Source organism: Cydia fagiglandana, chromosome 12, assembly GCF_963556715.1.
Source record: "Cydia fagiglandana chromosome 12, ilCydFagi1.1, whole genome shotgun sequence".
NCBI classification, from domain to species: Eukaryota; Metazoa; Arthropoda; class Insecta; order Lepidoptera; family Tortricidae; genus Cydia; species Cydia fagiglandana.
Window position 1 is genome coordinate 7,663,129 of NC_085943.1, and position 15,567 is coordinate 7,678,695.

The 15,567-nt window shown below is 35.7% G+C and overlaps 1 protein-coding gene across 8 annotated transcripts in view; it reads right to left on the minus strand.

Moving 5' to 3' along the window:
- The window catches only part of LOC134669526 (protein unc-13 homolog B), a 402,107-nt gene that overhangs the window by 38,546 nt on the left and 347,994 nt on the right, over positions 1 to 15,567 (minus strand). For 4 of the 8 annotated variants that reach the window (XM_063527129.1, XM_063527123.1, XM_063527126.1 and 1 more), the window contains 7 exons: positions 13,754 to 13,828; positions 13,203 to 13,422; positions 8,390 to 8,522; positions 7,763 to 7,869; positions 5,786 to 5,927; positions 5,427 to 5,553; positions 4,900 to 5,040 (listed from right to left, as the gene is read on the minus strand). In XM_063527129.1, the coding sequence (XP_063383199.1) occupies positions 4,900 to 5,040; positions 5,427 to 5,553; positions 5,786 to 5,927; positions 7,763 to 7,869; positions 8,390 to 8,522; positions 13,203 to 13,422; positions 13,754 to 13,828 (945 nt within the window). Of the gene's footprint in view, positions 1 to 4,899; positions 5,041 to 5,426; positions 5,554 to 5,785; positions 5,928 to 7,526; positions 7,634 to 7,762; positions 7,870 to 8,389; positions 8,523 to 13,202; positions 13,423 to 13,753; positions 13,829 to 15,567 lie in introns of all 8 variants that reach the window. The other 4 variants (XM_063527127.1, XM_063527124.1, XM_063527128.1 and 1 more) reach the window with 3 other exon arrangements.

The window sequence follows — 15,567 nt, forward strand, 5'->3', positions numbered from 1 at the left end:
CATAACATTCTCGTTTACCCGTTATTTCGTTTTTATACTTTTATTTATTAATTTTAAATACATGGCTTAATATAAGTGTAGTTTTTTTAAATTAATTCTTGACCATTACTATGATTCGCACACATCTCTATATATAAATAATGTTGTCAAAATAAAAACATTAAGAAATATAAATACGATTTTATCGTTGACAAATTAAACTATTTCAACCTTATTTCTATCATTGAAATAAAATTAGCTTTTATAAATATTATTTATAAATGTACGTTTGAATTTGTTTTTTATTGAGCGAAGGTTATACAATTATCAAGAGATCTATATAAAAGTCTGAAACAAAACTTTTATTCATAGGTCGTCTATTTTTACCTTGAAATAAAACCATTCACGTAATTACACAATGTTAATTAATTTTTCCCGGAATAATTGTTACGTTAAGTGTTACATTAAGCAGAGCTTATCAAACTAGGACACGCTTTTTATCCAATACAGATGACTAGAGTAGGTAGTGAAGGAGCCGTAACTTTTAATAACATGGATTTGAAATGAAACCTCGAGAGCGGCGGGACGTCGTGCACAGAATCTTGCAAGATTGTATCTTTTTCTGTACGACCTAGAGCATGCCTTGTATTGTTGGCTTTGTACTTGAAGGCTGTTGTGAGATTCGATTTGAAAAGACCCTCGACAGTATTTTTGTATATATTTTTTTTTAATATTTTGTTATTTTAAATAATACAACTTAATTACTTTGAACTGTATTTACATCTATATCATAAGAACATCTAATTAAAATTAATAATTATCATGTACAGTCAAAGAATTTAATTTCCGACCCATTTTGTACCCTGTCACAGTGACAATTGTGTGAGGGCTCTGGCGACTTTCATATTGATTGTCACTGTGACAAAGTACGAAATGGGTCAGAAATTATATTCTTTGACTGTACGCGTGCGTAATTTGAAAATTCAACATAACTTCCTTCACACGACAGTTGAAGGTACTTATATTGACTAATTATCCCTCATTTTTTGTTGTTGGTGGACTAATTATTAGTAGCATTGGATTATATCAAAACTTCACCTGCTTTTAGCTTTTCTTTCCAATGAGTTTTCTACCACAATTTGGTTTTTAAGTGATAACGAAACGCTTATTTATAGGAATAGTCACTGCCTCATACGTGTTTCTATATATTATATTGACAACGGGTATACGTGGCTGTAGGTGTGACAACTATCAGATAGGCAAAACAAGTTGCGTATCGTGTTGCATCAAAATGGTGAACAAGTTCCACTCTGCTATCAATTGTCTTCGCAAAACAAAGAAGAATACGGATAACAATCTTATCTTCTACTCCAAAAGTTGATTAAAAATACGACAAAATTCAGTAATGAGATAGGGAAGACTCGCCGAAGCGTAACACCGCGCGCCTGAATTCGGAATAAACAATACGTTTTAATATTAACAATTGTTTCCCTTTTACAACTCTCCGGTTTATTTTCGCTGCATATTTCATTTCAATATTGAATAAATGATATCGTGTTTACCTAATAGGTATTGTATTCATTTTGTTTGTGTAGCTGTGTACCTATGATGACATCATTGACAGTATTTCAATAGTTATTTTTTGTATAAAGTCACCTCATCTGCTCATTTCGGTACTTTCACATTGGTCAATGTTAATTGATTCCAATTGATTTAACATTTGTTATATCACATTTTGTAAAATTTTAATACTTCCGACTTAGACTTAGACTTCTAAATCAATGGCATGCCCGACAACACCTATTTATAAATCCATTTAATATTTTGAAATAATTGTTTAAATAAAGCCAAAGGATATACATGTACGTAATTAAAAAATCTAATCGCAAATACGACATGCGACAATGGATCTAGTCATAGCGCGTCTTAAAGTTATAGTTCGTTTTTTTAGCATTAGAAATAAGGTAAACAATCTTGATGTGTCTTTTAATTGAAAAACACATTTTAAAAATAAGTTACGGCAAATATGTAACAATTATGAATCTAATACGATCATTTATATTCTTCTGCTTTCATAAGTAATAGTTTTTGATTTTTAAAAAGCGTTTTTCAATTAAAAGACATGTCAAAATCGCTAACCTTCTTGCAAGTTCTTTCTAATGCTAAAAAAAACGAACTATAATCATTAGAACCATTTACTAACTACTTCATTCTATCCCATCAAAGATTTAAGGATTGCGCTGCAACACACAAGAGTTATGAGAAAAGTTTTTATATAATTTTTTAAACTTAGAAGCGCTTCGCTTCTGAAACACCAGAACGGTGCAGCGTTGTAGACGTGGAACTTTTAAATATTCAAGTTAACATAAACATTTTTAAGTCTCATAGTGCTGGACGCACTCCCACGGAATTATACTTGCACATCACCTGAAGCCGACTTTGTTCGGGACAGTGGAAATTTCCTGCATAAAAGCTTGCTTAAAGCTCGGTAGTTACTGTAAGTTGAGGTGAATTTGTGGACGAACCGTTAGTGGTGGACCAAACACATTACTGCATCAGCATTTAAAATAATGCTTGTGTTGTGCAATGCACCTACATGACATGGTTTGTGATGGAACTGCAATTTCCAAGTCACATTTATATTGTCCGCAGACAGATCTTCGGCAGACATAATACGAGTATCTGTAGGTACCTAATTCCCGTCATATATTCACTGGGCTATCACCGCGAAAATCGAAGTTCTCAAACAGCGGACATCTTTCTCTGTCACTTTAATTACGCCTTCAATGGACTAAAAGAGAAAGATCCCCGCAATTTGTGAATTTTTGTTTTCGCGGTACGCCCTCACAATAATGTGCCAGACAGATGTGACGGACACACTTGTGTCCCAAGTCACTGTTTTGTGGGAGAAGGCCGATTTATGCAAGTGTGCCCAGTAATATTAATAGACTTATTTAAACTCCTACTAATCTTAAGGATAATAAATTAACTTTTGATATTCATGATCGTACGGAACGGGGGACAAAATCAAGAACCTGGCATACATCCATTATGCATGCACGAACCTTACCTATTTCTGTAGCTAACCCTTACGTGGACTTCGCTAACATCAATATTCTATTTCAAGAGCCCCTTCACGATAACATGCTTGAAATGTTACTCGCATACTGGGCTTTCTATAGAGGAATACGGAGCAAGAAATTATTCTTTTGCATTAGCAACTTCGCTTAGTTAGCCGCGCGAACTTTTCACATTTATTCTGCAAAAAGTTGCTCCATTGAACTGAGGCATTCGAGGGCTTCTTATAAACGATCTGGTACAAGACTTGATTGTTTGTTCGGAATTGAAGTCGAACAAGGATTGTAATAAATTACGGTAATTTGAATGAAATTAGGAAGGATACGTCAGCAATTGTGGTTTAGTATTATGTAGGTATGAAGAAGAATATTTTTAATAGGGGTCTCGTTTGCATTCATCGTAACAGCGTCATGTATATTCACATGTGTGCTGCATTTAAAATTACATTTATAATTGGGATTGTGAGAAATAAAGAGTTAAGTACAAGTTTGTACTGCCTATTCTATATTCTAAAATTATTGAAATTCATATTTATTCAGTTCAACTAAATTGACATATCTACCGAATATATAATACCGAAACACCCATGAATCTAGGATATACCTGGATCTGGCATGAGTGGTGGGGGTAACTGACAGAACGGGATAGTCTTATGTATCTTTCAGTAGGAGTAGCAGAGAAAGCGGTATTCGGGTGCGGCTTGTCCTTGTCACAGTCTCACTTTTTGTTTGTTCCCCACCTTTTTATTAGTATGGAGAATGGTGGGCAACAAATGAATTCGACCAATCACAGTGTCGCATTTGTGTATGTTTTGTCCCTCACGGAGGCACGCGTATACCACTTCTATGCGATCCTACCTTCTATGGAAACACCGAATAGTACCCGAAGATACAGCGAGTTCAAAATGTGAGGCGACATTTCACATTGTGATTAGCTGCAATACTTTATTAAGAAAATCAATATTAAATTTTCGCCTATCAACATAATTGCGATTCTTGAAACCCCATTTAACAGCACCAGTCACGCATGTAATGAACGCTTTGGATTTACATCCGACCCCTGAATTACATTAAGTTGAATCAACACGTCGACAACAAACCGGAACGGATGTTTAACTGTTCGCTATCTCCATCAGTCAAGTTTGTAATTGGTTGAAACACGTGATTACTGCTGGCAGAAGGCCAAAGGGCGGCATGCCAGCGTCCTTAACTACCTGTTGAGACTTCGTGGATAGCTGTTATTGTTTTATAAGAATGCGACGGAAAGGTAAGGTCCAATAAATAGGTAGTTTAGCCTATAATTGCTACACCCCTCCTTCATAAACTTGTTATAATTTTACGTGGGTTAGAATTACGGAAATTGTTATCTTACAATGCTTAACTACGAACCTTTTGGCCACTTTGGGTGTAGACGTGTAGAGGTTACTTATACCAAAGTAAAATGGTAGGGTCGTACATATACACAACTGTAAATTCCATTCATAAACTGCGTATGCACCTTTGCAACTGTGTGTCGTCCAATGTTACGAGTACGAGTTCTCCGAGCTTGGCCTGGGATTATAAGTGCTATGATAGCCACGACATGTAGGTATGTTAAAAAAGACCACACACTACCACAGGTATGTAAGGTGTAGGAGAAGACACTGCTGATTATTTAAATCAGTTTTAACCTTTCATGTGTGTGTGGTGGTCAAAAATCGTGGGTTTAACCTCGGTTGTGCTGTGTAGAACAGAATTGAGTTGAAAAAAGAGTTCTAAAAAAATGCCTATTATAGACACATGTTAAAACAGGTAATGGCGTTAAATCATACAGATTATAAACACATTATAGAGAGTAACTGACCTGGACATGATATGGCGCCACCTTCTCTTCGCCCTTGATCTCGACGTTGATGTGCAGCCGGATTGCGCCGGACACCGCCGACTTGTCTGTCCGCTTCTCTAAGTTGTACCACACGTCCATCTCACCGGACAAGGTTCGAACCTGGGAGTAAGCATTTTAAGTTACAATCATTGCATCTTAGTTTTAAAGTAGTTTTTGAAAACTTTCTTTCTTGGACATGGACAAATTCATTTTTTCCATGTTAAGTATGATTTAGGTTTTTTTGTTTACTTTATGATTTATACTTTATCTACAAATTGTATTGTGAAACGTATTTTTTAGTGATATTCTATTTCTACTTATAAGATTCACATGCTTGCCTGACTTTGATGGAATTGTGAAAGAATATTGTGACATAACACAAAACGAGATTAATGTCGTCCATTCAAACGGTTGCTACACACCGCGGGTGGTTGACACATTAGTAGAAGCTTCATCATTCAAGGCTATTTTTCATTAATGATTCAGATGAACAGTTAAATACTTACTTCAATGATCGTCTGTCCCAGGAAATCGTCAGACTCCCTCGTCAACTTCTGTCGAAGCTTAGATTTCAGGTCGTTGTCCTCATCCCACACGCGTACTTTGATACGGTCCGATGAATTATGACACTCGCTGGAAAATTCATAATCAACATTAACAATCCCTGCCATTTTAAATCTTGTTTATAGCACCGCAACATTAGCAAAACACCGCGCGCAATGCCAACATAAATTGCAAGTAAGTACAACCCGAAATCGGATTTACCAGCTCTAAATTATTTACGATTTGCTCTCGTACTTTTCAAAATAAGCGTGTACAAATACAAAGCGAGAAGCGGAAAGGAGAACTAAACTATGCAACTTACAAGTAAAATTTTTCGTTCCAGACGGGGTTCAATTCTTGAGGCATAGTTCTGGTCCGCTTCTTGACTTTGCTGACTTGGACAGTGACGTAGGGGTCCGAGGTCCCACTCTTATCTTTGGCGATTAACCCTTGAGCACAAATAACTGCCCATGAAGGGCTACTTTAGTAAAAAAATAAGCTTCAATATAGTAAACAAATTAGTTCAGGAAGCATCCAAGCATTTGAGATTTAGCCTATAATAAGAAGGTACATAAAATACTCGATATTTAGAATCCAATGCATAAAGCTATCTCTGCGTACAGGTTGATTTATTATTAAATATATCCTGTCGGCAAGTGAAAGGATCGAAAGGGGATATTTATCAAAGACTCATTAGTACCACATTTACATAGGAGCTTTCAATGGACCTTTCAAAGCCGACCTATGTCAAGCTCGAACGACTTCTGATAAACCTCTTGCCACTAAATCTTGCAAAGGTCAAACTCGCTGCTTGTGTAATTCCTTATAATAAGAAATGGTAAAATAATATTATAGGTAGATATGTATTATAATATTTATAATTTTTCTGTCGTGCCGTTTAAATTGTCAGGTGACATGTCACATTAGCATTTAATGTAAATGTGCTGCAAACATTCTTACCTTTATACTAAAAACGGTGTAAGTGAAGATCGTGTCGAAACACTACAATCGGGATTCGTGTCTAACGAGGTTGGGGGTCAAGAAGAAGACACTAGCTTCAAAAAACTACAAAACTTTTTGTCTATGCCCAAATTCCAATGCTAAAACAAGTAGATCATAGCGACTACATTATCGCAACTTCTAATGCAAACTTCGACCAGGAAAGTTTCAAAGAAGAGGTCTAAAAGATATGCGCGGCAGTCAAATCTAATGAATCCGGAATTTTCACGAATCGAAAATAATGAATGAATGTAATAATTATGTAGAAGTAAAGGCGTCAGCATCTTTACTATCAGTTCGATAAAAGTATTATCATTCGTCATGCTCTTATTTCATTCAGTAATTGAAACTTCATTCACTTAAGTTACTTGGGTGTAGCTATTTGGGAGACAGGTGTAGGGTTATGACTACCTATCAGAGAAGTTATAGTTACATTCGGGGCTCTTCATTTGCAAGTTAGTAAGCAGGCTCCTGAAATCATTCGTAACAGTAACAGTTAAGTGTTATTCTTGTGAAATACATGCAATTGTGTAATTCCAGCAGACGTGTCAGTAGTTTGCGATCATTGTTATTAATTCATGTGTTTGCATAAATTCGTGTTAAATCAAATGGAAATAAATCCATGTGCATGATTGACTTAAGTCTTGTATTGTTAGAAGGTGGTGTGTGAGATTCGTGGAATTTCCTGTTTTAATGAAACCTAACTACGATTTGTTGATGAATGTGATCAGAGGCGGTGCAAGACGACCGTGATTGGTTTGGGTTAGTAGGGATTCAAGTAGGGTATGCAAAATTTCCTTGACAACTGCAACGTATTTTAAAAATAACAGGAGTTCGCTAGAATTATGGTTGAAATATGTAAGCTTAAAAAAGAAAACATAATGAGTAGATGTCTACTCATCTACTCATTATGTTTTCTTTTTTAAGCTTACTTATGTAAGTAGTTAAAATAAATGGTTTTGCAGTTATCAAAGAACGCACTCAGAAGTCAGGCGAAGAGAATCTGTCTAATAGAGCCAAAGTTGCGAACGTGCGGTCCGGAGCCGCGAAAGACCACCGCAAACCTGTAATGGCGATCTTGCATGACCATTTTGACGTTCCCTCTATAGTGACCTGCTCTGCCTGTTCGAGGCTGTCTATGTGAGTGTCTGGATCGACGTTAAAAGTCCGCCTGGCCGCCACATGAAACGAAAGACGAAAAGTTTAAGTGTGGTGTGTGTGTTGGGCTGGGCGGGATCTTCGCTGGTCCGCTGCCGTCTCCTGGCTGTGGGTAGAAACATTGACACAGTTACCAGCGAACCTGTGATAGCTATCTTGGCGCTCCATTTTGACGTGCCATCGAGGACAGATTGCTTGACGGTGCTCATGTGCGCGGCGTGTGGCTCGGGCTCGATGCTGAACACCTGTCTGTTACATACACAGTGGTGTCAGCCATTACACTTGCTAAAGCTGTTTTGTTGTTGTTAATTTACTCGTGTTTGCTTAAGCTTAGTTGAAAATAAAACTGTATAATTATTGTAGTATGGAAATGGAAATATAAATATAAATATATAATAGAAGCGTAACTTTAAAACATTTTGTATTTACCCAATACCAAATCCAAAATAAGTGCTGACATTAAATTTGGTTTCATCAAAACTTTGCTATAAGAATAAAGTTATAAAAATATCTTTGGTGTTTAATGAGCGCAAAATTTAACTTTCAAGGCGAACTATATTTTATGATAAACGATTCATCAAACTATCAAAAAGATAAATTGGAATGTCGGTGAAAGTAGTATAACTTTACCAGAAAAAGCAATCTAAAAAATAATGCCAATTCATTTTACGTTCATTAAATTCTTAAATGCGGTATGAACAAGAAAATTACTTATTTATTATATAGTATTAAATACTCGTTAGTCAACGAACGATTTCACTTGCAATACCTGATTAGCTCGAAGATCTCCGGCTTATCTCTCTCGCGTTGCTTCATTCGTTCTTTCATGGCGGTTATGATGGAGTTAGCCTTGTCCTCTGCCCCGTGCTTCGAAGATTTCTCGGCAGCCCCTGCGAAACACACTGCTCAGGCGGTGCCGGGAGTTCTTTCGTAGAAGCAAATGCGCCGGGACGGCTGCCCGCCCCGCGCTCCTGCCCGCCGCGGCCTCTGCGAGGACACAACTCGACCAGATGCTAACTAAAGACCGAAAATATACGAACATTGATTTTAACTACCGTTGCCAGATCTGATCGCGTCGCTAACCCCGAGCGGCGCCGACCGAAGCGGACCGGAGCACGACGCCTTTCCAAAACGAATATCAACTGACAAACCATCCGAGGCGTAATTACTGCAATCAAAATATCCATACATCTGGGTTTTCGGTGCGGGAATGATTTCGGGTATTTATAACTTTGTTTATTGTAAAATAATGACTAAACTATAAATTAAACGGAGATAGTAAGGTCCAAATGTGCACAGAAATGTTAAATTAGTATCGTTTTTTTTTAATTTTTACCAGTTATTTGGCTAGTGTAAAACATTACCGCACCGAAAACCCCGCTGTATGAAAATATCACAGCAATCGCGTCGACGTCTGTTGCAACTAAAACACGTCTGAGGATATTGTCAGGTTGGTATTTCTAAAATCAAACACCCTTTAAAACTATAGTCTGTATAAGAATTGTATGTTTCAGTTTTTATTAAAGTCTATAATCTCATTTTGTAGTTATATTCTTACATTTCAAGACATCGTCATCGTTTCCGTAAGCTCTAAGCACACGTCTTAAAAAGGATTGTTAAACAGAAACATAAAGATAGTGAAAGAAACACATAAACGCGGAAGTCTATGAAAAAATAAAATGTAATTAAATAAATAAACTATGGGACCACATATAATATCGAAGTGGGCAGACATTGGAGGCGTGCACACATTGCTAGACAGGCACATCTGCGCAACAGTTTAGTGTCAGATTTAATTTTAATTAGTCGGTAGCTTGTTTTTCAAGGCTCTGTACCGATACTTAGGATCGTGTGTGAGACAGTGTAGATGTGAAGTAGGGTACAGAAAAGTAGTAAACTTAACTAATTTAATCCAACAAGGGCTTTAACAAGTTTCGGCGCTGGGCGGGGCAACCCGAAGGATCGGATGGCGGAGAGGGCCCTATCTACTTTATCTACGGTCTACACTTTGAAAACATAGTTAGAATGATTTGAATAGCATGAATATTATAGACGTAGAAAATATTTAAAATCAAAATATAAGAATAATTCACATGCAGTTAGTAGAAAATTAAAACCATAATATATCTACATCAGTATAAGATACATACTCGTACATAAGTAAAAGATAATGCTTTATTTACATATGTTTCATTCCATGTAAGATTTCATACATTTTTATGTAAGAGTTTTTTCAATAAAAATAATACTTTCTTTGATAAAAATACAGACTAAAAGTTAAGTCAGTTAAAGATAATATTATAAATAAATTATACGAAGAAAATTATTTTCAAAGTGTAGACTTCCATGAATACGGCGTGCAGTCGATAAGTGTAAATGGATTCTAGTTTTGTGTTATAATCTGGAATTTATCACACGACTGCTCGCCTACATTATCGTGCAATATCGCCGAATCCAACAATACTTATAACAATTCAGAAAAATAACATGTGTTACTTATTTTCGTAACTGGTAGCCATGCACATTGTAAAAGCATATAAGTACATTTGTATAAAAAGGTAATCGAAAGGGGCACAGACACCATGCTTTTATTATATGAGGTCAAAAATATAAAATAAATATATAAAACGACCGGCCAGGAGAGACACGACATCGATTAAAATTTATGAAGATGATTTTGTTAAGTGATTAGTTTGACGTGATCTATCCTAATACTTTGAATAACGATGATTGTCGATTGGATCTTGATGTTTTTTTATCTAGCGTGGAAACATGCAAAAACTTTACGTAACATGCATAACTTGAGCTATATTAAAATTTTGACTACCACGACATTTTGTTTACCAGTTTACCTTCAATTTAGATGCCACCTAGAGAGCGAACACTTACAAATATATACAGATAATACATCACCACTGCTCATAATTCGTGGCACGGACTTGCAAAACACGTTTCGCTTTCTATACCTACAATTATGCTGGCTAGCCAATTTCTATAATTTTGTAGGTGCTTCTAAATAGCTGTTATGTATAGCGTTTGGTGCAATGTCTAAATTGTGCACGGAGTTGAGAAACGCAGACGGGTCACTCTATTACGGCCTAATATACAATTTCTGCTCGTTTCGAACTTTAAGATACGTCAGTTAATAGATCTAGAAATGATATGGATTAGATGTGTCAGTGTCAAAAGTGACGTTTTTGTTTGAAGAAATGTCACATTTGACACTGACATATCTAATCCATATCGTTTCTAGAACCATTAACTCACGTATCTTAAAGTTCGAATCGGGTCATTTGTCTCTATAAATAAAGGAACGAATTCAAAAGTCACCAAAATATATCGACAAGTTTCCGACTCATGATAAGTAATATATTTAGTTACCGGAGTATAGCAAGTGTTACTTAATACAAAAACGCGCAACGAGGTCAAATAACTCAGCTCCTATACTACAAGATACGATACGAGTAACGCAGTCTTCAAAGTGAGGGCACAAAGGGCAACTCTTGAAAAGTCTGGTGCTCCATTAAGTGCTACTCGAAACTCCTGCGGTGAGGGGACACCTACTGCGAACATCCGTTTACTTCAAGAAGCGTTATTCTCAGATGAACATTTGTTTTGTAAAAGAATTGCGACGCCGCGGTATTGGTTACTAGGTTTAAGACCCTTTAAATAACAACCATTGCATAGTGGTAAAGGTTAATGCGTTGTATTAAATAATTATAGTACTTATATAACACAGTCTATTATTAGATTAGACGTCTTAACGACAAATGTTAAATATATTGTGTTTATTGCTTACTTATAGATATATATGTACTAAAGTTTGCATGTGATTAAAAAATATTTCATAAAGTCTCTTTAATCTTTGACTATTCCAATGACTAGTAAATGGCGCAATTTGACCATAACGAATATTTTAAAATACTTTAGTAGTTTTAAATTGAAATATAGTATTTTTTTACTAAAAGGCATTACGGGAATATTTGCACCAAATTGATTATTTCCACGTATCTTTTTTCATCCATCGGCTATTGATATAATAATATAATGAAATAAACTCTGCATAATTCCAATTTAAATTTGCAGAGCGGCAAATTGTATAAGAGGGCGAGTTCACGACTAGATAAAGAAGTTCAAAGACTTCCGTTGAGATTTGGATGGATGCCAGTCCTGTTTGACAGTGTAATGAAAATTACGCTAACCATTTAACTATCATAATTTTGTTTGTTTAAAGTAGGTACTAGTAGTAATTCAAGCGGATTATGAAGAAAAATAGAGCATCTAAAAATTCAGTTAATTACTTATTCAACTGCGAATTTATCTTAGAGCCCTTCAACGTGCACACTAGCGCCACTGCTAAATAATCGTGATTATTTAAATTTAACGACAGGTATTTAAAAATGGGGGTCGCTACGGACTGTATTGTGTATTTAAGTACCTTTTGAATACATAAAACTAGTTTTTATGTTGCTGGATTCGTCGATCTAGGAACTCAAAACAAAAACGGCCGTTTTTACTTTGGACGGAAATCCAGCAACATAAAAACTAGTTTGATGTATTCAAAAGGTACTTAAATACACAATACAGTCCGTAGCGGCCTCCTTTTTTAAATATCTTTCGTGAAATTTAAATAATCACGATAATTTAGTAGTGGCGCTAGTGTGCACGTTGAAGGGCTCTTAAAATATCGGCTGGAACGTCTACCATAAAGGAATTTTCTCTAACGGTACTTTGTGAATTCCGCAATCCACCCTCAAGCATATGGCTAAATATTTACTTAGCATATTAGTTTCACGGTATATCAACAAATATTACTCACCATAACTTTATGAAAGGTGACCTAACATTTACAATTTACATATTGAATTACACAAACGGGTCTACCGCGATATAATTTCATTTAAGAATTTAAGGTAAAACAATGAAATTATATCGCGGTAGACCAGTTTGTGGAATTAAATTAGGTTTAAGATTCTTTATTCTCACTAATAATTTGACTATTCACTTATATGAAAATATGTGTACAAAACTCGAGAGTTTAAAGTGTTAGACCTAACATATAGACATGAAACAATATTGGCATATGATAAACTTGTATATCGATACGCCCGGGTGCCTCGGCGGTGAGATCTTGTGGCGATGAGTGACCCGTCAAGTGCCGCTTGCCTCCACTCCAGTTTAATAAGGAGCGAACTGTGCTTTGCAGTCTCCAAACATGACATCACATATATCAACAAAGTGACGGCTTTCATGTCCATATTTCCCTTGACACTTTAATTATGAAAAATAATTAATGCCCTTTCTGGTTTACTTTTCAATTAGAACCTTATTTAATTTTATGTTGTATGGCATTTGTCTATTAATTGAACGTGGTTATTAATCATTTTTCATGGGGTTCCTGTTTGGTGAGACTTTGTACCAATAGTAACATTTTTTTTTATTGGCACGTAGTTATGCCTTTATATATTATAAGCATGTGTTCATATAGACGAATCAAAAGAATGTAGAAACATCGCCCAAGAAGAGACGTCTCAAAGTATCACCAAACTTTAAATTTCCCTCTATCGTGAAGCACAACTTACTCTGCAGGCAATCGGCATTGAGCAAATCCTTGCATTTCTCGTGACACTTGACACCGCACTCTGTACAACGGACGCCCTGCCTCGCAATACCCCACAGAAGGCCTTCGCATTCGTAGCAGTAAGTAGGGGAAGTGGCGGTCCATAGTAGAAAGTTGTGGGGCGTCGTTGACGAGATGGGATATATGAGCGCTTGCAATGTTTTCTTGTATACGTGCATTTTCTGAAATTTTGATTTATGTCAGTATGCTTGTATTAATTTGAGTTATTAGGTGCAATCTAATTATTATAGTTTTGAGTTACAATGGCCAGAGTTGGGCCACGCAAAATTTTCGTGCTAAGTCTATTATGCAGCCTATGTTAGTACCAATTTTGTGCAAAGTTAGCGTAGTTAGAGTCTAGTAGTTGGAAGGACATTTTAAACATTTACAACTAGGTTTCTAGAACAACTTATTTTGTTTCTAATTAGGTGTTTGACATACTTTTTTATGTGACAGCTAAATATATGAGTCTTTTTTTACAATACCCAATGTATTAGTTGCATAAAAACTTACCAACTCTTCATCGTTCAACGTGGCCCGGTGAACAGCTGATGTCAAACCTGCATTCCTTTTTGTGGCAGCCATAGTCTAAAAAATATAACAGCTTTAATATCATGATAAAAATATTTTGACAGTCCCAATCAAATACATTATGTAAGCTTTTTCTCAAGTGTCTATTTATATGAAATGAATATATGTACCTACCTACGCAAATTGTATTTTTAATACTTCAATACTTTTATTCTAATTGGATTGGCGATTTCAATTTAATCTACATTAACATGCTTTATTAAAGCTGTTTCTTAAGCCGTTTAATGTAAATAATAAACCATGAGTTTACACTACAAATAATGACTGAATAATGTTACTTTGTTATGTAAGCCTTATTAAATAGGTATTTTGTAAAATACAAATAGAAAGGAAATTATAATAAGTAAATGCTGCATATCATTTTTGTGCATGTTTTAAAACTTATTTTGGTGTGTGTGAAGAACAGAAAATTTGCGCATGAAATCAAATGATTTTTCGACAAAAATATCTTTTGAGTTTATCAAAGCCTCGCAATAAAACATTCAAGCACGGAAGCACGTGCATTCCATTCTGAAATAAAATATTATAAATAAATTTAATTAATAGATATAGCACTATGTCATAGAATTGACATTGTGTGTCAACATACTTTACCTTCCCGCGTTCGCGTTCGAGTAACTAAAGTAATTCAAAAGTTGGTTAAAATAGAAAAAAATATTGAGTCCATATAATATGCAAAACAGCCAGGATCATGCAGAATTTCAATAATCCGTTCAGATGCAAGCAAACTAGATAGATATCGTCAGATTAGTAAAAAGGTAAAAAGCGTTATTTTATAGGATTATTAATTGCCGCTATTTTATCTTTTTACCGACGATAAAAGTGTTGCATGCATAGAAATAGAAAGTGTTATTGGGAGAGAAATACCTTGAGAACCTGCGGGTCCGTGGTAAGGGGTAAAATGCAATTACATCATTAATTTTAATTAGGAACAGAATCATTCTCTGGTAACTGGTTTCGCTACGGCTAACTTCTCCGGTGACCCCTATTTATGTGACGTTAGTTAGGTAATTTGGACTTGGTAGGCCATCTAAGAATAGGTAAAGGTATTAGTGAAAGTTACAAGGGAGACACATAGTTACAGGTAACACAGAGACACCAATAAAGGGAAAAAGGAATCCAAATAGGCCCTCTGATAGTTTCAGTTTATATATATATTTAATTTGGACAATGAATGGAAGAACTTTCAAAATCAATGAGATTACACTTGAATTTGCTAAACCGTTTTGCGAACCTTTCTCCATTACAGTGTGCCAATTTACATACAAGTCATAAAAAGAGCACTTAAGGTATACACGCTTCCCGTGCAACCGTATCGCTCCATAAATTGTCCAAAACACACAATAATGGAAATATTCCGTTAAGAAGAAAACATTTATTACGCGCCTAATATTACTAAGCCTGAGGAAGCAAACGTCGATGCGAGCGGGGCGCTTATTCCAAATTCGGCAACATCGAAATACGAAATCCGAACACAAATCAGCCGCTCAAAGAATCACTCCTTTCATACATTAACGATCGAAGGGAGACCACTTCAAACGGTTGTTCCTCAGTTTCGGTTTCGTTTTTGCGAGCTGCGAATTTTGGGAATAGACACCCTGTAAACATTTACGACCAGTTTCAAATATCTACCTTCCCCGATAAGAACCTATTGATGTTCTTCGTTCATCCTTTTCTATCCCCATTAGATTTTGTTATCGATGTATTCTGATATCTCCAATTTATCAATCAAATTT